Source organism: Aulonocara sp. 'chitande type north' Nkhata Bay, linkage group LG7, assembly GCF_057382095.1.
Source record: "Aulonocara sp. 'chitande type north' Nkhata Bay isolate Kocher_YH1m ecotype deep benthic linkage group LG7, A_spYH_male_GT1.1, whole genome shotgun sequence".
Lineage (NCBI taxonomy): Eukaryota > Metazoa > Chordata > Actinopteri > Cichliformes > Cichlidae > Aulonocara > Aulonocara sp. 'chitande type north' Nkhata Bay.
In genome coordinates this window covers 66,654,572-66,678,819 of record NC_141350.1, presented here as the reverse complement: position 1 = coordinate 66,678,819, position 24,248 = coordinate 66,654,572, and the positions used below count along the sequence as shown (strand labels likewise).

General features: G+C 43.5%; 1 protein-coding gene across 1 annotated transcript in view; it reads left to right on the top strand.

Annotated features, from left to right (window-relative positions):
- The first annotated feature begins 5,859 nt into the window (after nucleotides 1-5,859).
- Nucleotides 5,860-24,248, top strand: part of zfpm1 (zinc finger protein, FOG family member 1) — a 108,764-nt gene continuing 90,375 nt past the window's right edge. The window contains exon 1 of the mRNA XM_086302073.1: nucleotides 5,860-6,387. Within this exon, the coding sequence (XP_086158199.1) occupies nucleotides 6,348-6,387 (40 nt within the window). The 5' untranslated portion in view covers nucleotides 5,860-6,347. The remainder of the gene's footprint in view (nucleotides 6,388-24,248) is intronic.

Genomic DNA, 24,248 nt, shown 5'->3' with positions numbered 1-24,248 from the left:
TTTAGCACCTCCCATACACTCACAAACACACAAGCATTCAAAACATAGAGCCAGTACACAGACTTTTAACCTCTTTCACACCCACTCAATATGCGATAGCCTCAGTGCTACGACCCGGCTCAAAAGTCGCAACATTAAAAAAAAGATGAACACCAGAGTGTTAGTGAGAAGAGGATTTTTCTTAAACTGGAATACCAGGTCGGCTAAAATTGCTGGAGCCACCAAGGCAAAGACAAGTGAGCTCCCTGGAAGCTTGCCTCAGGTATGCTTTTATCCACACCTGACTAGGTGTGGCCAATTAGCATCAGCTGAAAACATTGAGGAGATTAGGGGCTGCAGAGGGACGTAACACTCAGCATAAATATTGTAGTCGTCTATTGATTTAAACTCCACGCACGACTCTGACCGCAGAGTCAAAAATGAGGAAATGCTGCTCTTTGACCCCGCTCAGATCTCACTAGTATACTCCTAACAGTAGGGTAAATGCAAACTGTTCTCTGTTTCTAGGACAGACTGCTGTCAGACTGAGAGGAGGTACATGAGGTGAAATGCAACAAACAAACCCAAATAACTGTGAAATGTGCACATTCTGCCGCGGCCCTTCAGTGAATGATCGCAGTGAACGCACTAAAAAGGGGAAAGAAATCCTTGGAGCAAAGCTGCTGTGGGTTCTTGCATCACTTGTGTTCCTCGTGTGCTTGTAAAAGTCACTTAAAGGTGAGCCATAATATTTTCACAGCTGAGGGCTGAGGGCCTCTCGGCCTGGGGCTCGGTCACTCAGGCACAGCTGGCGGCCGGCGGAGCTCACGGGCGCGTCACTGCAACTCCCCCTGGCTTCTGCTCCGCGGCTGCTGAGTGAGCCCTCATCTGGGACTCTCCTCAGCTCTTTCTGGGACAGTGGCGCGGCTGCCCCTCTGTTGGTCTTCCTTGGTCTCGAAAGTGACCCAGATCGGATTTGAAAATATCGGATTTGTGCCGTTCACACTGTCACACCATGATCGGATATGGGTTGCATAGGGTCAAAAAAATCGTAGCTACGTTCACACTGCAGGCGAAAGCGCATCAAATCCGATGATTTGATGCGAAGTGAACGTAGCCTAAGAGACCTAGAGCCAATGTAGAATCACCAGTACCTCTAACATTCATGTCTTTGAACTGTGGGAGGAGTCAGAGCACGTGCAGACACAGAAACTCCACACCGAAAGGTCCCCAACTGGCCACCGAGTTCCAACGCAGAACCTTCGTGCTGTGAGGCTCCCCATGCTTCAACTGAATACTTTGGTAAATCTCCGATCTGTTGAAGTTTATATAGTACATTTAGAATTGGCATGTTGACATCCCAGCGGTGTTGGTGGATATTAGTGTGCTCAGTTCATTTGACAACTTTCAAAAGATCCCAAACTCCTCTACATGCCACATGGCATTCGGCTCTTGTTGAGTCCCCATGTTTAACAGCTCAGGATTTAAGATTTTTTTCTCTCATGTTAAGAAAGAAAAACAAAGAGACAAATAAATGCCACACTGACAGGATTGCATGGATGTAGATCTAAAGTCCCTAAACCATATATGTGTCCTGGGACGCTACCTAGCCAACCACTGGTCTTATAAAGCCCTGGTTTTTGATAAAACATTAGAAATTTTTTGTCCAAGAGATAATATGATAATATGATTACTGCACATTCTTCAGCCAAGCAGTTTGTCAACCACTCTACCACATTTCAAAAGTGTACACTGTGGTTGCACAGCTTGAACCTAAGACTTTCCATCCCTCATGGGAACACAGGTTGTAGACTTAGTTCACTCATCACTCTGATTTTTTTTTTCTGATTAGGTAATCCTCCCCCATCTGCATCCTCTTGATCACCTATAAGGACAAATTCTTCCCTGAAACACCTGAAACCATTTTGTAATGTGGCTGATTGTATATGTGACCATAATAGGAAGCAGATTGCTCATAGATTCAGATTAAAATCTTATTCAGTGTGTTCTCTTTTGTAGAATATAACTTCACACACACAGTCTTCAATAGGAGGCGGGACAGGTGGAGTTCCTGGTTTGTGTCTCCAGTTAACTCACTGGTCTGTTTAGTTTTTATGTGTTTTTATGTTTGTTTTCACGTCACTATTTTTGGTTAGGGTGAAACTCCTTCCTTTAGAACAATAAAATCCAGCATGGATACCTATCTCGCCGATGACATAGCCCGTTTGGTTGCACAGCTCCACCCAAGGACACCTGGTACTTTAACTTTGTTTCACTCCCTGGGAATGAGAATAAGCCAGTTTTATCCTCTGTTCCTGCTTCCAAATTACCAGACCTGCTGCCTAAACACCTCAGATGTTTACAGTATGGTGCAAAAAAGCAGAACATGCTTTGAGCAATAAAACAAATGGAGTATGTGAGCATGACAAAAATAAAGATAACAAGAGACTGGCAGATGTTACAAACAGAATTCAGAAGTTACAAGGTTTGTCTGAGTAAACAGTGAGCAGCGTGTCAGTGCAGTCTTCCACCCCAAAGGTCAAGTTAGGCAACAGTGTGTTTACCTTTTTACAATCAGCAGAAAAACAGAGTTTCAAGAGGCCAAGCAAACATGCCAAGTTCTGATAACTTGTTCTGGGAGCATGAAGGGCTTACAGAAATTCAACCTCAACCTGCTTTCCTGCAACAAGCTGCAAAATAATGACAAGACAAGGAAATATTGCACAGTTGATGGCAGTAAGTATGACACAAGTCCTGGAAATGCATAACCCCTGCTGTCTGTAATTAATGCTTCCAGGTATGTGTGCATCTGCTGCAGCAGCACTCTAGGTCAGTTTAAGTCAGCCTCCTCAGAAGATGCCGAGCTCACAGAAACTGAGCTTACACTCTGAGTAAGACAATGACTATGACACTGCAGCTGGTTGCAGACACTGAGCCATGCATTAACACTACCCTAAACCCTGCTTGTGATCAAATCAAGGCAACTACAAAAACCACAACAGTGACGCAAATAATGGCCTGAGCACTAAACCTGGCCCTCCAACAGCAAGATGTTAAATGTAGCCCACTTGATGAACACACAGGAAACCAGCACTGTGGTGATATGATGTCATTCTCTAAAACCAATAACAAAACTTAGCAGATGCAACAAAAACTAAGTGTATCTGAGAAAGTGACTTTTGGTTGGTTCCACAAATGAGTTTTGAAATAGTAAAAAATCAAAGAATAGTGTGTCTGTGGCTTTTGAGAGTCAGAGGTGTGAAGTCATTGCTGATAGTTCTTAGATGAATTAAAGTTTTAATCCGTAGTTTTTCATTTTAGATATGAAGATAGATGTAGCCAATGTAATGCACCTGACATATTTCTGAATTTACCTCATGCCATGTTTTGATTTTGGCAACATAATTTTCATATCTAGACAAGAAAGTGCAGTGTTGTCTGTGAAGGTTCTCAGTCATCCAGATCATCGTAGTCTAAGAAGCTTGGAAAGAAAAGCGTCTGGACTTAATTAAGTTTCTTGAAGATGTTTCACCTCTAATCTGTGAAGCTTCTTCAGTTCTAAGTGCAATTGGTGGCAAGTCCCAAGCTTGGTATTCCAGGCACAAGCATAAAGTGTACGGACACAAATATGCGCTAAGATAGCTCGAAGAAACAGTCCTATAAATGCTAGAATTTTTATCACCAAACCTGAAACTATTGATGGGCAATATCATCCAGAAAGCCAATTATTTGTCAGATACATCAATTAAAAATAAACCAAAAATAAACCTACAGCACAAACACGGTGACAAGATCCAGTTCTGTGAGTCCAATTAGTGGATATAAGGCCTGACAGATGGCCAGCAGCCAGTATCCAAAACATTTTACACTATTTTTATGAAGGTGAAACTATCTATACAACTAGAGGCTATTTATTTTTATTTTTATTTCAGGCTGTAAATGTGTTTTAAAGCATATTCTCTTGGGCTTTTAACTTGGAAGTTTATGAGGATGGAGTCACTTTTGAATTAAGGGGACATTGAGGCATGCAGGGCAGAGGAGACATGGAGACTTGGACGCTAACAGAAGAGCCAAGTAAAGGAATCGAGGACTGATAAAGGAAAGGAGAGGGGCGAGCTGCTCCCCTGCGAGGAATCAGTGGTTATTCGAAAAGTGCCCACTAGATGGCACCAGTGAATTTCGCTGGGAAGAAACTAATCTCGATCCTCTTCCATCTTCTTGTTGAGGGCAGCATGCATTTTTGGAGAAGCACGTGTGTAACCTAGAGGTTGCTGGCTGAAATCCCTGGATAGAATAACACTCTATAACTGAGCCACTGAATGCTCCTATCCAAAGTCAAAGGAGGCTTTCAGTTATGCACTCTTAGGGTTATTATTTTTCAAAAGTGATGAAGCTATACCGACCTAAAACAATCTTTAGACTCTTTTATTTTAAGTTATTAAAATAAGCTAAATATCTAAAAAGACAGAATATTAAAAGGAAAGAAGAGTGCACTCTGCATTTCTCTTCATTTTTCAGTCTGCTCTTATAGTGTTAATGTTATTAATATTCATTTTTCATGTGTCATGAAAGCCTCATTATGTCACAGCCTAACACTGCTGTTACACTTTGTAGGTATTCTTATAAGGTAAACATTTCAACGTGAGTCATTCATGCAGGAAACCGAAGCAGCCTGTCGTCAGACCAAAAGGAAATCCTGGCTAATCTCATGTCTGTATCACATTTGAACAAGAAACAAAGTGCACGACAATGAAAGCAATGCCACACAGAAGACTATACACACGCAGGTAACACAAAAGAAAACAAATTTGAATAATTTACCCACCGCTTATAAGAAAACGGGTGGAGTGCTTAAGAGTATCCCAGCGGTCGTAAGGTGAGAGGTGGGGTCTGCTGCAGGGCAGTGACACATTTATCTTTTGAGTAAAGTCAACATTTTATATACGTTTTCTATAATTGGACTTCCTTCATTTGTGGTCAATCAATGAGCAGTCTACAAAATCACTTAAATAAAAATCAAAGCTCATAAAATAGAAAAAAATGTATTACTTTAATCTGTTTCTACTTATTTGGGCAATTTCATTTATCATTTATTCCGTTTTATTGGAAAAAGTATTAATTTTTAATAATATGAATAAATTAATTAGTATTAATTTCTACGTTTGCTTAAAGCTTTTACATTTTTCCATAATTTTTCATATGGAAAACAGCAGATGTTTGTTTGTTTTGCTGCTATTTGTCCCCTATTTACGAAAATTAACTCTCTGCATCACACTATGTTTGAAATTTTATGCAGTCTACTAACATTACTAACATTAGACACCAAGATCTGACAGTCACCACTGTTTGGCTCCCATGATAGATTACAGATGTTGATGCAAAAACTACACCTACTAAATGAACAAGTAAACAAAAACAGCATAGCCCTTATTTATAGCCGTAGGATGGATGGAGAGCACGGGACATATTTGTCATGCGTGTACATCAGCATTACACTCCACTGTGCTGCTGAAAGAAGTGAAAAGAACCACAAAACAGCAAGAAAAAAGTTAAGAAACTAAACTTTACAGACTTTTTAAAGGACACAGTGATCACGGTTAGTATCGTTTTAATTATCCATCTATAATTACAGTATAAAGCAATATTATATCATTACTTAATTAGAGTTGAGGATTTATATACACTGCTGATATTTGTATTGTGAAGTCGATCACGCGGTGGAATTATAAGGCATACTTTCTGTTTTATTGCGCTTTACAACGGGGTAGACGGGAGCCAATCGGGGACGAGTGCGGCGCTCTACGTCAGACGCAAGGGGCGTGTCAGAGGCGCGTCCGCTCCGGTGTAGTAGCGGAGTTGACTGTAGCGCTCGAGCTCCATTGAAAGTGGCTCCCTGGCTTAGACGCGGTGCGGGCAGACAAGGGGGCGGACCAGCCGGAGGAAAACTTGACAGAGAAAACAGCAGCCGCGCCGCTGACCTCCACAGCTGACACTTTTATCAGCGCGAGCTTCCACGGGACACACATTTACTGCGTGTCGCTGAGTGACGTGCCAGCGGACACAGCGGAGGCGCGCCCGGTAACGGAGTAACGTTTGCAGGAAAGCGAGAGGTGAGGCGGAGGCAGATATTTGTAGTTGAGAAGAAGAGCCTCGGTCACAGGTGGGGACTCAGCTACAGGTAGCCTCGCGGGAGCTGTCGTGGCACAAGATAGCTGTGAAAGCGCACGCGGGTCATGAGGATTTCTCCGGTCGCTGCTCGGAGCGCCGCGTCGCAGCTGTGAACGAAGAAGAAGAAGAAGAAGAGGAGGCAGAAACCAGAGGAAGAGCCTGACCACTTCTCTGCCGCTCAGCCCGAGAGCAGAGGCAGCATGTCCCGGAGGAAGCAGAGCAAACCCCGGCAGATAAAGCGTAAGCATGACACAAGTTTCCCCTCTTCTTCTTCTTCTTCTTCTGAGTGTTCGTGTGTCGATGCGCCGCACGCGCGTCCCTGCCCGGACCCCCCTCATCGGTGCGTAAATTAGAAAGCACAGCTGACTCTGAAGACTTTAAGTTTCAGATGCAGCTCGTTGTCTCGGGATAACCGGAGGATGTCGCCTCCCCTCCAGCCCCTCCTGTCCTCCTCAGCCTTTATTAAAGGGGCTCCTCGGCAGCTGCCTCCGCGCTGTAAGGCTGTGCAGGAATATCAAAAAGTTTTTCTTTATTACCCTGTGCGGAATGTTTTTGTGCATTGGCAGCTGAAAGTGTGGCCGGGGCTTCCTGTTTAATTCTGTTGTGGAAACGTCAGTGTTCTCGGCAAAAAGCCGATGTGAGCTGAGATAAAGCAGCGATCCGATGTGAGCGCAGATAAAGATTAAAATTGGATCTTTTTTATTTGTTTTCTGTCTGAGGCAGCGCCAAGGCCGCCGCTGCATCCCCCCTCCTGGCTTTTCACTTCTCCTTCCTAGAGATGGGGCGTGAGATAGGCCGCATGGCCGATCTCTCCCGCTGATAGCTGCTTACAATTGGATCTGTTTTTTCATCTATCCTTTTAACTCAATAATGCATCTCGGGGCCGCTTGAAAGGCCCTTTTCTTGGTCTGGCGCTTGGCTGGTCTCCGTGCTTGACGAGCTCTTCCTGTTTATAAAACGTGTGAGGGTTTATCGCTGCTAACTGACGTTCAGAGTTGATATAAGAGCATATTAATGATGTTGTGATTAACCTCTGCTCCTGCCTGTTGCACACCGAGGGGATGGTGGGGACTCTCAGTGTTAATGTGGTTCTGCTGGAGAAGAACAAATATTTGGAAGCAGCAGCTGGAAACCGTGACATAAGTTTGTTTGGCAGCGTCGTCACTGATTGTGTCACGGTGTCCTATTTAACCTAAAACCTCCCCAAAACCTGTGGATCTTTTTAAATGAATCAAACAGTTGTTCTTGTGCAGAAACCAAACATAGCAACCACAGAGAGGCCGGTTATTAGAAAGTTCAAATGCTAACCAGCCATGCATGCAAGGACTTCTTTGCCAAACTACAACATCCTTGTAAACTGATTTTACTGTCTGCAGATAGTCATTAATAGACCTGGAGACGGTCTGACGTGTCTCTCCTTAAAATCCATGTGAACGAAGCCAAAGGAAATTATTAACATGGCAACTTCATCACACTTCTTCCTCTTGTGATGTATAATCGACACAGTAATGACACATATTGATATTTTATTCCAGCTTGCAGGTACATTGGACTTACCAGAGTCAGTGCTGTCATTACAGTTTGTCCATTTGTAAACATTAGTAACGCCACATGTCGGCTGTATTTTTATTGTTATTACTATTATCATGTGTAATATTATTAGTATTAGTTTTATTAGCAGACAGATTTGCTTTGTTCTGTCCAAAGTCCTGGAAGCAAGTCTTGACACCCCACGCACACACACACACACACACGAACACACACACACTCATTTTGAAGCTGCATCTACCTTAACTTCATTCGTTGCGAGGACTTAAAAATAAATCTGATCTTTAATAAATGCTTAAAGTTTGCTGGCTTTTTGTGAAAATAAGGTTTCATTAAGTGTTTGCTCCTGTGGAATTCCTCCTCCGATTTCTACCTCTTTGAGTGCCATGTCTCTAATTTATCTTGGGTACATCAAGTTCCAGATTCAGATTTTGTTGCTGTGCTTAGACTCTGTTCAGTTGGATTCAAGCATCTAGTCCAAAATGGTGCGGCACACTTGGAGTAAAGTTTCTCTTTTTCATTTTGGATCCAGAAATGCTGTAAGTAGATATTTAAATCATCCCTTCAACAAACCGTTTGTTGATTAACCTGGACTAATGAAGGCAGATGATGATGATGATGTCTTCAGTACCTGGAGAATACAGTTGGTGGTAGCTGTTTGTGTTCTAATTCATCCACGGCATCCGTCTTGGTCATGGATTTCCATCAGGAATTTCTCTCGATGATGCCTAACCCTACCCCTCCTACATCGGTTCCCATAGAGAGGCAGTGAGCTCCCAGCAGGCACCTCCAGTAAGGCCAGCAGCGAGGCCTGGAGATGTATTCCAGACCCCAAGGCTGATAAACTCAGGCTAGACCCGGTGTGTATGAGACAGCGTGTATATGTGCGCGTCTCAGGGGTGTCATGGCCATCTTTATCAGTGCTTCTGGTCCACCGTGCTTCCCTGTGCACCAGGCCCCGGCTGTGGTCGAGGCCGGCCAGGCTCTCAGCCCCGTGACTCTCTTGTGATTTGGCAGACATTTTGATAGGAAAGAGTGAGGAGTGATAAGGACTTTGTTCAGCTGGGGTGTGTGTGTGTGTTTGGGGGGGGGGGTTCATGAGGTAGGAGCTGCTACCACTACTGTTACTGTTGAACCACCATGTTGTTTTGAGCATGCTGCTTGCTGATAGTGATATGACAAATTCCAGCCAGGTCACAGTGGTGTTGGGTGCCGTTTCATTGTTGAAACCGACTTTGTTTCCTAAATTGATTCACACCTTCGATAAGTCATTTAGTTACTCATCCAGCTGAAGGTAAACCACTCGTTTTTTAACGTTGCATTTGGAGCTACAAATAAGCTTGTGACCTGCTCTCAATACAGCTCTTCCTGTTATTGTAAAAGTTATTTGGTGTCCAGTTAAAGCTTTCAACAGACGGAGACGTGAGAGCTTGACGTGTTTAAGATATTTAAAAGGAAATTGCTGATTTACAGTTGGTGTATTTCCAGTCATCTGAGTGCAGCTAATGGCCGAATTCTCCTGACGTCTCCTGAAGTTTGTGTGTTATAGTTTCTCACGTTGTGGATTTAGCCATTTGCATTTTGGAAGGCTTACATTTGTGTGATGGAAAGAGGAGCGCTCGTGTGTGATGTTAGTGTAACTGCATCAATTTGGCTAATGGCTAAATGTTTAAACGCAGTGTGATGAAGAGCTGAAAGACTTCACAAGCGGTAACTTTTTTATTTATTTTATTGGTTGAAGATGTCTGGAAAAAATGCAAGATATATAGATGTTCTTGGCCCTGGCCCTCAGTTTCATAGTATGATGAACTATTGTACTGATCATGAAAGAAATGTCGTCAGTACATCGACTCTTCAGTTAACGAACATTACAGGTGAGCTGGCAGGTGAAACCTGGTCCAGCTGAGTTGGATGTTTGAGTTCTTGCATAAACCTCCAATAGGTAATGCTTTAAAAGGTTCAGGGCTGCAGAGTGTGTGTGAAAAATGCACTAAATGAATCAGTGGGGATACTTTGAATGAGCGAGGTGGTTTCGTATGTGTGCAGATTATAATCCAACTCATTAGTGGTGCAGTTACAGTAAAGCAAACCTCAGGTGGTCTAGAATCATCCATGAAGCCAAGTGACTGAGTATTCCTGCCTTTCGTACCACACTGAAGATGTTTATGTTAAGACTACTTCACTTTTCCTGTAAATATCGGCATTAATGTGTCGTAATCGATGGAGATGACATCTTTTTGTTGTCCTTTTCTTTGTTTCTTTGTATCAACATCAACTTTTGTGTTTGAAACAAAGAAAAGTAGTGTTAAACCTACATGAACCACTGCAAACATAATTTATTACAGTTAATAAAACTGGAAACACTGTTATTAGCTGTATTACCTCATGGCTGAATCTTGTGTTTCAACTATTTATTTTAGTAATAAATTTTATTTGTAGCCCCCCCCCCCCTGCCTCCCCGTTCATGTTTGGTTGCCTCTCCACCCACCCGTACCCGTTCCATTTAGGAAATCAAGAATCCTGGAAAAGCCCCCATAGCTACAGTAGCTAATACTGTGCAGACTCAGGTGTGGTTTGAAAAGCAACAATTGAAACCTGGCAGCACCCACCCACACACACACACGCACAAACACACACACCGGAGTGCTCCATTAGGACAGTGTAGCGTGGATGTCTCTTTTAGGTTTGGATTTTTATTTTTTTTTGCCAAACAGCAGTCCAAGTCCAGAGCTTTCTGGAGGCCCTTAGTAGAGGAGGAGAAGGGGGTGTTTGTGTAGCAGATAGATATTTGTCTGTGTCTCTTTGTGCGTCATCCTCCCCAACGGTTTGTGATCTTTCAGCCTGATATGGCTGCTCTTCTTGATGGGGCGATAGGAGGCAGGCAGGCAGCCCACTGAGGCTGGATCCCTGGGCTTATATTTTGGCGGTTGAGATGGGAGACGCGATAAAACTTGGCAGCGATCGCTGCTGCTGATATCGCAGAAAGCAAAAGAGAGGGGGGGGGAGGAGGAAGGGGAGGTTGGGCAGATGGAAGGAGAGATGGAGGACGGAGGGCGCATTGTAATTACATGTGGACGTTGTGTGCCATTTTTACCAGCGCCGCCGTTGCTGTTGGTGGTTTTTTGTTTGCGATCGGCTAGGGCTGGATGTCTAGATAATTAAAAGAAGGAGAGAGAAAAGCGAAAAGGGAAGAGCGGTTGGGAAAAAAGTGCTGTGATAAGGGGAGGGGGTTTGGAGAGGGAGTGGAGGTAGATAGTGGGAAGAAAGAGATAGAAAAATAGTGAAAAAGTGTGCTGCTAGATGAATGTGTTGTGGTGTGTTTTTTAATGGCAGCCCAGCCAGCCTGCTCTGCCGCTCCCCCACCCTCTACCGAGAAAGATGTTTGGGGCTGATAAGGAGGCCTGCAGATGGTAGATAGATAACAACCTGCAGATCCACTCTGCTGATTGCGTGTGTGTGTGTGTGTGTGTGTGTGTGTGTGTGTGTGTGTGTGTGTGTGTGTGAGAGTGAGAGAACGCCTGGTTCCTATGACATCAGCGCTAGAGCTCAGAGGTCAGCATGAATAATGCGCTGCCTCCCACAGCTGAAAGCAAACCAGGACGCCTGCAGAGGCCAGACAAGGAAATCACCGGGCTGACCTCCTCCTCCTCCTCTTAGTCTTCGTCTTCTTTCTCTCTTGTTCTCTTTCTGCTCAAAGTTGTTTTGAAACTTTGAACGCTAGTTTTAAAAAACTAAAATTGTGTAACAGGAATGCGTGGGTGCGGCTCACGTGATTTCCATACAGTCGCACATTGAGGGATTAATTCATTGTTTGTGAGTGACGAAACTAAAACACACAAGCTTGTCTAAATTCCACACACAGCCAGGAGAGTCACGCTGCGCCTTGGTGGCTTTGCCTTTTGTTTTTTTTCTCTTTCAGTGTGCTTTTTTTTTTTAACTCCTCCTTTGTTCTGCTTTTAGCTTGATGTGAACTTTAGATAAGCCGCGGGGGCCCGATCTCCGGCGCAGATAGAGATTGCCAAGCATGATTAGAGTTGTTATCAGGCCGGAGCAGGCAGGAGCAGAGGCTCGGCTGCAATAACAACAGGCCCAGGCAGGAGCAGCCGGGGTCCAGACCCTGGCAATCAGTTCCAGCCCTAATGGGATTAATGTTGTTGTATAATTAGATGATAGGTGTGAATGCATTTCTATTCTCCCTCAATCTCTTCGCACTCTCTCTCCTCCCTAACAAGCGTCCTCATCGATTAATTTAATTCAAATTAATAGCACGTATTACTCTTTCCAGATTGTGCGTGTGATAGCACAGACATGTTGGGAAATTTTATTTGATGACTATCTGTTTGTGTTTTAAACATATTCTCCTTTGTTAAAGGCGAGAAACTTTTGGGTGCGTACAGTAAGCGGCGGCAGATGAAGAAAAAGAGGAAAGGCACAGCGTCAGCAGGATGACTCGCTTGATTCTACTGATATTAAAGCAGCTAGATGGTGACTGATTGGGTATCAACTGGCAAAGATTCTCATGCTGACAATCAGATAGCTCAGCGTGAGAGCCGCATGTGACTGCAGTCAGTCATGCCCACATGTGCACGGTGCCCGAGCTGAGTGTGGATAAAATACTGTGAACACTTTGAAAACATTGAAATAATCCCGTTCTTAGCTGGCAGTTGAAGCAGATTCGATCGGCTTCCGGCTCTGGAAGGTTAAAAAATGCTTTTATTTGGAGTTAGATCGTGGTTTTGGGACTTTCTCTACTTGATTTGTTCTCTTCTTCTTAGACGTTTGAAATCCAGCGATAGTGATCTGATGAAAGCAGCAGTTTTGAGTGTTTTTGGTGAAGATGCCTGATGGATTAGAGCGCTCTCTGCTCTCCTTATATGCATTTGCTCTTTTCATGAGTATGTAGGTATGCATTGTGGCTAACTGAGCAATGATGACAGTGTGTGTGTATGGTCAGATATACCAAAGGAGGAAGTTGGCGAGGTTACAGAGGAAACACCGTTTGTGTTGAATGCGTGGATGAGTTATTACCCTTTCCTGCTATTTACCCGCGGGGACAGCCTTGTGGTGAATTATGACCCCGCCAGCCCAGCGCGGTTGTAAACGGTTTCACCCCTGACCTCGGTGCCGACGCCTCTGCGCTCGAGGGAGGAGAGAAAGTATTACGCACAGTAGCGTAATCAGCGTACCGGCTGTTTGCTCTGGCAGTAATTACAGGTCTGATAGCTCGGTCCACAGAGCTTTGGGAGGACTTGTGGTCTCTACAACCCGGGGAGCCAAACACCTTCTCCTCAAGCAGCTGTGCCGCTTCATCAAAAAGATCACATGGAGGTCAGTTATTGCAGTGCAAAGCAGACGTTTGTGTGTGTGTGAGGTACCTGAGGGCCACGTGGCTCCAATCTGTGGTCAGAACGATTCTTGACACTCAAAGTACAGTGTATTTGTGCAGATTTGTGTGTGTGTGTGCGCGCGTGCGTGCGTGCGTGCGTGCGTGCGTGCGTATGTGTGTGTAAAGGAGAGTCATAACCAGTGTTATGACAAGCCCCCCCCCAGCAGCAGTGATAAGACAGACCATTTGCGCCTACTGTGCTGAGCACTCTGTTCCGGGGTGTTAAGGCAACCTGGGCAAACAACACCGCCTGACCTGCTTTTACAGCCACACACACACACACACACACACACACACACACACACACACACACACACACACACTGTTCTTCTCCTGAACAACAATAAATGAAAGTGTATTTTGAAGCTGGCAAGCTTGAATTCCCAGATCGCCGATATGAAACCAAACGGTGAACAGTGCCAGGTTCAAAGGTCACAGAAGCCCGACCAGATAAAACACTGTCCCCCGACAGAACATGAAGCGCTTAGCGTACACACACAGACTCATTCACAACGACCTTTGACCCTGTGTGCACCTGCTTCCAGTGCAGTCTGATATTGAGTGAAAAACGACCACACGCACGCACACACACACACACACACACACACACACACACACACACACACACACACACACACACACACTAGTAAAATAACAATAGAAATTAAAAAATCATTTTTCTCTTTGTTTTAGTGCTTTTTTGGGGGTAAATATGCAAAACCACGAGTTCCTGTTACCACAGAAAAACACAAAAACACACCAACGTTTGTATTTGTGTATTATTAATATAACATTTATTTAACTCCATTATTCATGTATAATGTGACGCTCCCTGATGCAGGCAGTTTTAAAACAAAGCTCCATATTCATGTCACGGCATTATGCATGAAGTAATCTGTAGTGTACAGCAGGGGTCGGCAACCCAAGGCACGCGAAGGGTTAACTGATGGCACGGCCATAGCTGGGCTGGCCATCGGGCATACCGGGCATTTGCTCGATGGGTCGATGATTTTTTTTTTTTTTGTAACGGTATAAACAATGAAAGGTGGTGGATTGGCCAGATGCTGGCCGGTGTGTAAAAATAACTCAGTTGTTTGGTGGTGGCTATGGCGGAGCTTCTACAGATTCAGTAACATTAACAAGTGGTGGAGGCCAGCAGGTGGATGAGGGAAAGGGGAGGCAGGAGGAGCAGAGACCCGAGGTGAACTGAACTTCAGGTCAGAAGTTATGACCTGCAGTCTCTCTGGGTCAGATATAAACCAAGTTTAGGTGGAGTTTATTTTCGTTGTGCTGACTTTTCACAGTCAGTTACAATAACTCGTACTGCGTACTAGCTAGCATGACGGAGTTTATACAGCTGGGTGGGTGCTATGATGTTACTGATAGTGAACTTTATTTTATTCATAAGATTATTTACTAGAGTTGCCAACTGTCCCGTAAAAAGATGGAATCGTCCCGCATTCAGAGAAAGCATTACGCGTTTCGTGTTGAGCTGAGAAGGGACGCAGTTTTTCTAGGATGGAAAAAGACACAAAGCTGGAGTTATTCTGTCGTTACGCTGCACAGCTGCCTCTTCTTCTCTCATTCTCTCCCCCCTCTCTCTCCTGTTGCTACTTTAATCATGAAACTGATCAATGATCAGCTGATCGTCTCTGTTGTTTGTTTATCGCCCACTTTGTGTCAGAAACAGGAAACCAGCGGATGTCGCGCTAAACAACAGCAGCATGTTTAAGCTTGATCAGCTGTTGTTAGAATGTATTTAATATTAATTTCTAGTATCAGCTGATGTTTGCTGGAGCCACAGCTGTAAAGCTGCTGGTCATGATGTGGGTTTGGATATGTGGTGAGAGGGAAACATGAAGATGAAACCAGGAGATGTCCTTACTGAATCATCAGAGCTGAACAGGTGATGGAGAAACAGGTTTACCTTTTAGGTCACATGAATGAGTTGAAGTTATGAACTGTTTCTGAGAGACAAATAACACCAGGATCCTTTTCTAAGTAGCTGACAGCTGGTAACTGTGCAGGGGCGGGTCTAGCAAAGTGTTGCCAGTGGGGCAGGTAGGGCATTAACAGGGAGAGGGGGCACAAAGAAATACTTTCTTATTTTCATTTAAAATGTCTGGCTGTTATTAAATAATTATCTGAATCTTACAACCAAAGTTTTTATCTGATGTAAAATGTATAGAAATCATACTTAAATACCAACAAGACTGAACATCACTGTAACAACAGCGTTTGTTTTCATTCAAAGGCTTTATGGCTTTAATACCTGGGGGGCCGGTCTCTAGTTAAAATGCTCGGGCTGTATTTTTTGTCCCAGTCCAGCTCTGGGCACGACACGCAGTGAATTAATCTGAGAAGGTGCATCAAAAAAATAAAAGGCCACACCAGCGGTGCACATCGCAAATCAGCTCGCATAGACACATTAGTTGTGCTGCTTCTTAATGACGGTATCTTAACTAACAACCCCAACTACCAGATTCAACTTGTAATTGGTTAAAAATAACTTAGCCTACTGGTGAGAGGGACGTTGTTAGCTTTCCACATTCTGACACCTCAAAAGCTTCAGCAGCTTTCCGCTCAGCGCAGCATCAGCACCACGGAGATACACGGATACATCCGTAGACTCGAGACACAAGGCGTTTTTGGGACTTTCAGGTGTTTGGACCAATGTTTTATTTTCTGAACAAACCAGAAATCTTTAATGAGCAGCTGGATTTGTCTCCCATTAACTGGCTGAGTTAATACCAGTTAATGCAACATCAAAGCAGCTGGAATCCACAGCTGTGCGTGTTCATGGAGCTACCTTTTCACCTGCTGGACATCACTACCTGACAAGTTTAACTGTCTTCAGAACGTTGCAGAGGCCTTATTGACAGGATTTGGCTCTACATATCTGTGTGAGCAGACTTTCTCTCACATGAGTGTCCTCAAGTAGCCGTCTGAATGCTGGACACTCGGAGACCTGTGTCTCTGAGTGGGAGACCAGAGATCACATTAACATGTTTGTCTCTGTATTAACAAACATGCCATATTGGCCCAGTTTATTTTTCTTATCATTGTTGTGAGGAGGCCAGTTCATTTGCTGTTATGAGTTCTTGTTATGGATAAAAGGTGTTTTTTTTTGTTTCAAAATAGCTGATAACTATTTGCTGACAGCTGCCAACATCTGCAAACAAATATAGCTCTGTAAAGTGGTTCTATATATTGTGTAGCGTTATTAAATTTATTGCTAATGCAATCATATGTCACACTGACTTCTGAGGAAATTTTAAATGGCACTTGCCATCAGAAAGGTTGCCGACCCCTGATGTATTGGGTAAAATATTAAAGATGTAAGAAACATATTGAGCATCTTCTGTGATTTTTTTTTTTTGTAGTAAAACAATGATCAAATTTGTAATGATAAATTATGATGGGGCAAACTACCGTTGAAGAAAAAGCAGTTTCCTCACATACAGAGCCAGAATAAACTATTGCTCACATTTTGTTTTCAAGCTAATCAGACAGGAAATTTTTTTATCATTGTGTTGGTAAGTGATACAATCGGTGCCCACTTCTCTGGTATTTTCTCTCTTCTCTGTCACTTCAGTCTGCAATGAATACACTGAGTCCATAAACTGTTTTATGAGCAGCTTACATTTAATTACTTGAGAAATGTTATAATCAAATTCAAGATAAACTTTATTGGCATAACACACAGGAATGAACCTGACTCCCATTCTCAGCTCTCCAAAAGTCTGCGGTCATTCCGTAGGAGCTAATAGGTATGTGCGGGATGGCGATCTATATGCAAGTCTGATTAGCATTTATCCAGTGTTGCAGGTTGCACAGCTGTTCACACGGCACATACTCGGTAATGTGCAGACTTGCATCCTTAGAGAGAATGCACGTAAACGTGCTCCTTCTATTCATACTTTGTGGGTAAGCAGTAGAGGGCTAGGCCTCCTATCTTGCACACGAGACATTTTGACATGTCTCAGTAAAGCACAGGTGTAAAGAATGAAATAGATGATAGCTGAATATAGCTGCCTCAGTTTCTCACTCCTGATGCACCTCCTGCTACTTCAGGGTCACTCTGTTATTGCTTATTGGGATACCTGACTGTAAGCTGTGTGTGCACGCCTGTATGTGCGTACCCGTGCTTTCGTAAATGAATTAGCGGCACATGGGCCGGTTGTCTCTGGAAAGGCAGCTGAATGATGAGGACCTGGTCCTGCTGCCAGTATGCAAACCAGGAGTGCAGCTAGCTAGTTATAAAGAGTTGTTATCCATGGATTAAAGCAAAAACGAAAATTTGTAATTACAGTTTTTTAATCAATTTAAATGTATCCATCTGCATTTTAGAGCATTAATAGAATTCCTTTATTTAATGCTACATGGTGAGAGTCACATTACCATGACAAAAAAATAATTTCCTGTTGACCTTTTTTATTATCAACTAATCTGCAGCATTTTTCTGGGTAGCCAGATTAATCATTTGTCTAATGAAACATATAAAATTGAGGAAATTTGGCCCTGCAAACACATCAAATCCTTAAACTTTAGCACTTTGAACCAGTGACTCTTTCTTCTTTTTGAAATTAAATTAGAGAAACTCTAAAGTTTTGTGATTGAGAGACTTCAGCAAAATGTTTGCGGTAGTGGACTGTGGGGGTTGTCAAACTATCGATGCTCTAATAATGATAGTAATAATAATGATAATATAATCTGCTAATCTGGAGCGGGGAATCAGATGGGCTTCAGGCCTGATACTGAGGAGGGGGAGTGTGAGCAGGGGATGAGAGAGCAGCTGCAGGCAGATCAGACCAAGGTGATTGACTTTTCTACTTTTAAAATAATTTATAAAAATGAGTTTCTTATTTTGTTGCAGCCAGCTGTGAGGTCAGTTTAATAATGCAGGCAGTGACCGGCTCAGCCTGCTTCATAGTGAGTGCAGTTTTTTATATCTTCTTCGGTACATATTTATTCTTTTATGTACTTGCGCACTGGATTGCATTATGTGATTTCATGTAAAAAAGTGCTTGGGTGATTAAGGGACTGATGCTGGTTATAACATTAAAGAATAAAGGGGAAGGTAGAGTTTGGGAAATGAGGAAGAAACACAAGAACAGCCACCTAATGTCCAGTAATGAGGAGGGGAAGAGGAAGAAGATGGACACAATGAGGGAATGAGGAAGAAACGGGAAGGACGGGAGGCGAGGAGGTGATAAGGGCGCCTCGGCATCCGAGACAATGCGAATAGAAAGAGGAGATGCTGGAGGATCCTCGTGGGAGCCTCTTTAACAGAGGAGGTCTAGACCGGCGGCTCCTCTCGCTGTCTGCCTACAGACACACAAACTATCTGCTTACATAAAAACAGCATCATCACCTTGGATCATATGCATTTACCTTCGTACGGCTGATTTCGGGCTTTCGAAACGTGCTCTGTGCCATTTTTACTCCTCTGCTGTGGAAATGAGAGTCTTTTGGAAATGTGGACCATCGCAAACTATTCCAGATGTTGTTGCAGTTCCCTCTGGCTGCCAACAGAGGATGATAAAAGTCACAAAGAAAATGTTTTTCCATTTAAAATCCTTTTTCCCTCAAAAAATATATTGTGGTTGATCTGCAGAAGTCTATTTGACCAGAAAGAGAAAAGAACTGAGAGCTTGAACCTGCAGCAACATCTCTGCTATTTCAGGGCCAATCATGATCCAACTGCTGCCGATATAAACCAGTAACGTGGAGCCCGAATTGCACAAAATTGTTTTCCAGATATGGGTGGAGGCGGTGTATTGAACTAAAAATATGCGCACTGTTATAAATTTTTCTAGAATCTATACATGTTTTAAGCAGGGACAGCATGTTTAGATGTACTTTCATTTACTCACACACACACACACACTCACTGTGTACATTATGAGTCATGTGAGCCAGTAGTGTTGCAGTGATCCGGGCCTCTGAATTGCTTTGTGCTTGTGTAAACCATGGTGCTCTGGCTCCCTGGCTGATAAGTGAGCTGCCAATCAACTGCCTGCATGTGTGTGTTTGTGTGCATGTGCGCGCGCGTGCCTGGCCTTTACAGTTTGGTCATAGACTGTATGTATATTGGAGCTGTTGGGTTGGGAAGATTGAGATTACTGTCTTAATTAATTCCTGAAATGTGCCGGTGCAGACTGTAACATTCAGACAGCCTGTGAGATCCACTGGAAAGGGTGAGAGCCTATCCCATGATTACTAAGAGCTTAGGAGAATGAATGATTCATGCCTGTCCTTTTTTTATTTTATAATACTACTCGTTTTCAAGTCAAACCACTGCTTCTTACTGAAGAGGACACTGACCTACTAGTGCGACGATGACCGTTTTGGATACACGATTATAACTTAGTAACTTAAACTAAAGAAGTATTTGTTTCTGTTTAAAAAATACTTTCCTTGTCAGTAGGCAACGAGCCTGGAATCACTTGTAGTCACCACCTATTTATGTTTTTTTTTAGTTAGTTTGAAACTGAGAGTAGTTTCATATTGATGTATAGATATAATAGATTCAGAACCACTCATAGATACTTAAACACTTGAGTAAAGGAGCAGTCTTACTCTGACATTTTGCACAGAAAGGTCAGTGTACCAGTCATGTGGAGTACTCTGAATGTTATAATAGTTGTGTAAAGTCTGCAGTGTGGACACTCGAAAACTCAGACTTTCAAAAACGATGTCGCATGTTGGTCATATGATGCAGTCATGTGACCACTTAAACCAAGATGGTGGACGGCATCGGACAGCAGTTGATTTGTTTGCTCACAATTTTGTTTGCCCTATCTCCCGGTCGATGTTCTCGCTTGCTTTGGAAACCTTGTACTCGTTGGTGACTCGTTGTCTTGCCATTTCACCGCCACGTTTCAAAGAGCCGGAATATAAATAAACGCAGAGGGAAATGACGCAGGTCGAGTCGTCTTGCGTTTCACGCATGCGCGGAACTGCAACGTCAGCGTTTTCGTCCGTCTTAGTGTGGACGAGCAAATTTGAAAATGACTGAAAACGCTAGTGTGGATGCAGATCGTTTTCAGACGAAGACGCCGTTTTCAAATCTATCCCGGCTAGTGTGGACGTAGATTCTTCCAGGGCTGCTGTTTAGCCTCTCTCTCACCGTCTCGCTAAACCGCCTTCTGAGCTATGAACCAGGGATTGCTGTTGTTGGAATTCACTCTAAAACTTGACGCTGATGTAGGATATCACATCATCTGTATAGTCATCTTAACGGAAATCATCCGTGCGGTTTAGACACACCTGCCGATTCTTTTAGTGTCTGTGAGTATGAGGGTAACTTCAGTTTCCTGTCCAGCTGACAGGGATGGTACCCAGTGTGGTCTTCTGCTGCTGCAGCCCATCTGCTTTAAGGTTCAACATGCTGTGCATTCAAAGACGCTCTTCTGCGTACCATGGTTGTAACAAATGTTTGTTTTTTTTGAGTTACTGTTGCCATCTCAAGGCAACAATGTATTTTCACCCAGAGAACTGCTGCTTTTGTTTCTGAAATAGTCAGACAAGCCGGTCTTGCACCAACAACCACGCTGTGTTCAAAATTGCTTAAATCACCTTTGTTCCTCATTCTGAAGCTCATTGAATGTAACTTTGACTTTGGAGGACAAAACCAATTTCAGGGTCAGCTTGAACACCTCTAAGATGAGCTCTAATAAAAATATTGTGTTGGCTGCAGTGAAGGAAATCTAGTTTTTGAGACTTTGTACAGAAAATTGTGCAGTATGGCTCAAAATGTGACCCTCAGCTTGATACAGAATCTCGTCCAACGTCATAAGAAAAACAACCCTGCTGGAAACATTAATTTGAAGGCTCAGATGTTAAAAGTTATAAAGAGTCGATATTGGCCGCAACAGTGATGAGCAAATGGCATCAGCACGCAGCAGCTTTTCCATTCTGTCTTTATACGTTATGGTGAAGACTGTTGGGAAAAAGACATTTGTGCAAAATCCTGACACATTGTTTCATCTTCCCATGATAAAGACGCAGATAAAGATTCGAGTGAGCTATAAAAACTAACTTCATGTAATCTTCCAGATTAATGAATCCCCACTGTAACATCATTTATTGTGGGCGTGTGATCTAATATAACTTAACAGCTCACAGAGGCAGGAAGTCAGACCGTAAACAGTCCTCCTGAGTGTAGACGCAACAACGGAGCGCAACACAATGTCACTGGCATATCTGCGTAAATAACAAAGCCTGAATGCTTTTTTTCTTCTTAAGTTTATTATGGCTTTTCGGGACCTTCCCATCACTCTGACGCTCTCACTCTTCGGTCCAGCTCCAGCTCGTCCATCAGTTCTCTCATTTTTCTCCTTTTTAAATTCCTCTCTACCAACCACTATTTCTCTCAACTTCACTCCCTGTATCTCCAGCCTTCCACCTTCACTTCTCTATCGCCCCTTCTTTCATTCTCTCTCTCTCTGTGTCTCCAGCCAGACCCCTAGCCTTGGCGAACCAGGTCTTGGCGGTATGATAATGTGGAAAGTTGAACTGGCCCCATTACAGCGAGGCTGATGGTAGGCCCGATAAGCCTGTTGATAATGGGTGCAGATAGCGCTGACACAGCGGTCCAATAGCCTAGCCCTGCCCCCCCCCCCTTCCCCGCCTTCCTCACCCCCTAAACCCTCCACCCCCACCCCCCATTATCATTCCTGCCCACCGATGGGCTCCCAGAACGCTATCTCCTCTCCATTTCCACTCCTGCGACAGATAAGAATGGAAATACTGACTTCATAGCTGACTGATTAAAGTGTCTGCCTTTCTTGATAATACACAGATAAATTATGTTTTTTTTCTTCTTCTTCTTCTCCTCCTCTCCCTCTCTCTCTATCTAGAAAAGGGTGGGGCACAGCAGAAAGAAGAAAAACCCGCTTCTTCTTTCATTTCTCTTTTTCTTTTGTGAAGATTTTTTTTTTAGTGAGTGAGGGAGACGTAGTGCAGAGAGGAGTGGTCATATGACTGAAGCGACTGTATAAAATTTGCAGATCGTGTGGACAGTAAAGGCTTGGGCACAGAGATCAGTGCAGAGCGGCCATCTGTACCAGGCCGACTATAAAGAGAACTTGTATTACTGGCTTTTCGAGTCATTATAAAGCCAACAAGAGTGGCTGGAGGAGGCGGGTGGTGGCGGTGGGGGACATAGAGATGGAGAGAGATTAGGGGCAGACAGGCCTATTTGCAGCCCAGTGAACTCCCACTGCAGCTACAGCCGTTTCCAGGTTGAGTTTTTATCGCTGATCGCTCCAGTTTGATACCAGGAAAGATCCCTGATGGATATGCTCCCTGCATCCAAATCCTCTAACCAATTTGCTTTTTATCCCACCCCCCACCCCCCGAACACGCACACACAACCTCTATCTCCCTCCCCTCTCTTATCTTCAGCTCTCCAGCTCTCTGTCTGTCCAACTGAACTTCTGTCCCTCCTCCTCCTCACCTCTTCCTCCCTTCTTTCCATGAGGAGAAATCCCCCATCTGCACCATCCTCATTCCTCCTCACCTCTGATGGTCCTACAGCATACTCGCCTCCTGGAGGAGGAGCTTTGAAATCTCACGCTGTATGAATCGACTGGCCTCCATGTGAAGTTGCAATAAATCCAAACATATCTGGGCCAGAGTTGAAGAGTCCCAGAAGTATCTGTATGCAGCCACGAGAGCTTTAATGCAAAGTCATCAGGATGCACTAAACCACTGTTTCAAAATAAATGCATTTAAAAGAATAATATTTTTGCATATGTTGTGAACCCGAGTTAGGACATCAGCAGCTACAGTCTTTTGTTACGCCTGGGGCAAGCATGCATAGTTGGTGTCTGAGTGGATTATTAATTGAACTGGTTATTAGATATGTGCTTTACACTATATCTAAGTGCTTTCTATCTTACATTCACGGTTGGATGAACACAGCAACTCTGAGTTTAGGATCTCTTCCCCGAGTAGCCAGGAACCAAACCACCAACTTTCTGATTAGCAGATGACATACTCCGCCTCCACCACATGACCAGTCGATGCTTTTTCCATCTAACCTCCACTAATCCACCAAACTGCACCTGTTTAGCATGTTTGTGCTGTCAGTAGCTTTATAATAAAATGATCTGAAAGAATATGACCTGCTGTGGGGTACAGTGGGCTTCAGTTTGTTCATTAAATTGTGTATATTATTATTATTATTATTATTATTATTATTATTATTATTATTATTATTATTATTGGTCTGTTACTTATCACTAATTAACAGATATCGGGTGCACCCGTAGTTTATGGATACAGTTTTCTAACCAAATATTAGCTGTTACTGTAACATTCGTCCAAATATGTTCACTTTTAGCACCTAACAACAACATGGCCATAGGCAAAACGCGTGCTCATACCACGGGGTTATATCAATGGTAACTCTGTCTATCTTTACATAGACAGCGTTGAAAAATATGACAGTATGTTGATGTAATGAAAGCAAAAATGCCCTGTAACAAATGTCAGTTGTAGTTTCCATTTGCATTACCTGGGTGGGTACAGACAACATCTGTATATACACCAACCACACTACGTCATCAGTGTATAACTACACCCCATATTTGTAATGATCCATATAAAATGGAATAATCTGCCCACAGACCGAATTGATTGATTGATTTGATCTTTTTATATGCTACCCAAAAGTTACAGCAGGTCTACTCGTGTTAATGAGGGTAATTTAACAGCCGTGCATCCCTGATGAAACACAGACTCAAAGTTTAATCCATTAAAACCACGGCAGGTACAGCTTTCACTTCCGTTTAAAGCAACCTCGCATCGCTTCATCATTAGACAGCAGCATTTTTTTTTGTTCACTGTGAGTGCATGAGAGGTCTGGTCAGCTTGTCGCACAGTCATAGCTCAGTCATCTCTCCAGCGAGCCAGTCAGATGTTGTGTTCTCCAGCAGGAAGCAGCGGGATGGAACAACATGCTGCTTGCCCGGGCCACACTCGCTGACCTTGATAGATTAGACCCAGAGAGGCTTTTCTGTCTGACACACAGCAGTGATAAGTCTGTGTGCGAAATAGTTTTTCCTCTTCTCAGAAATATGGCTGCAGTGTAGGCTAGGACAAGATTATGTGCATGTGATTGTGTGTGTGCGTGCTCATGCGTGTGTGTGTCAGTCTG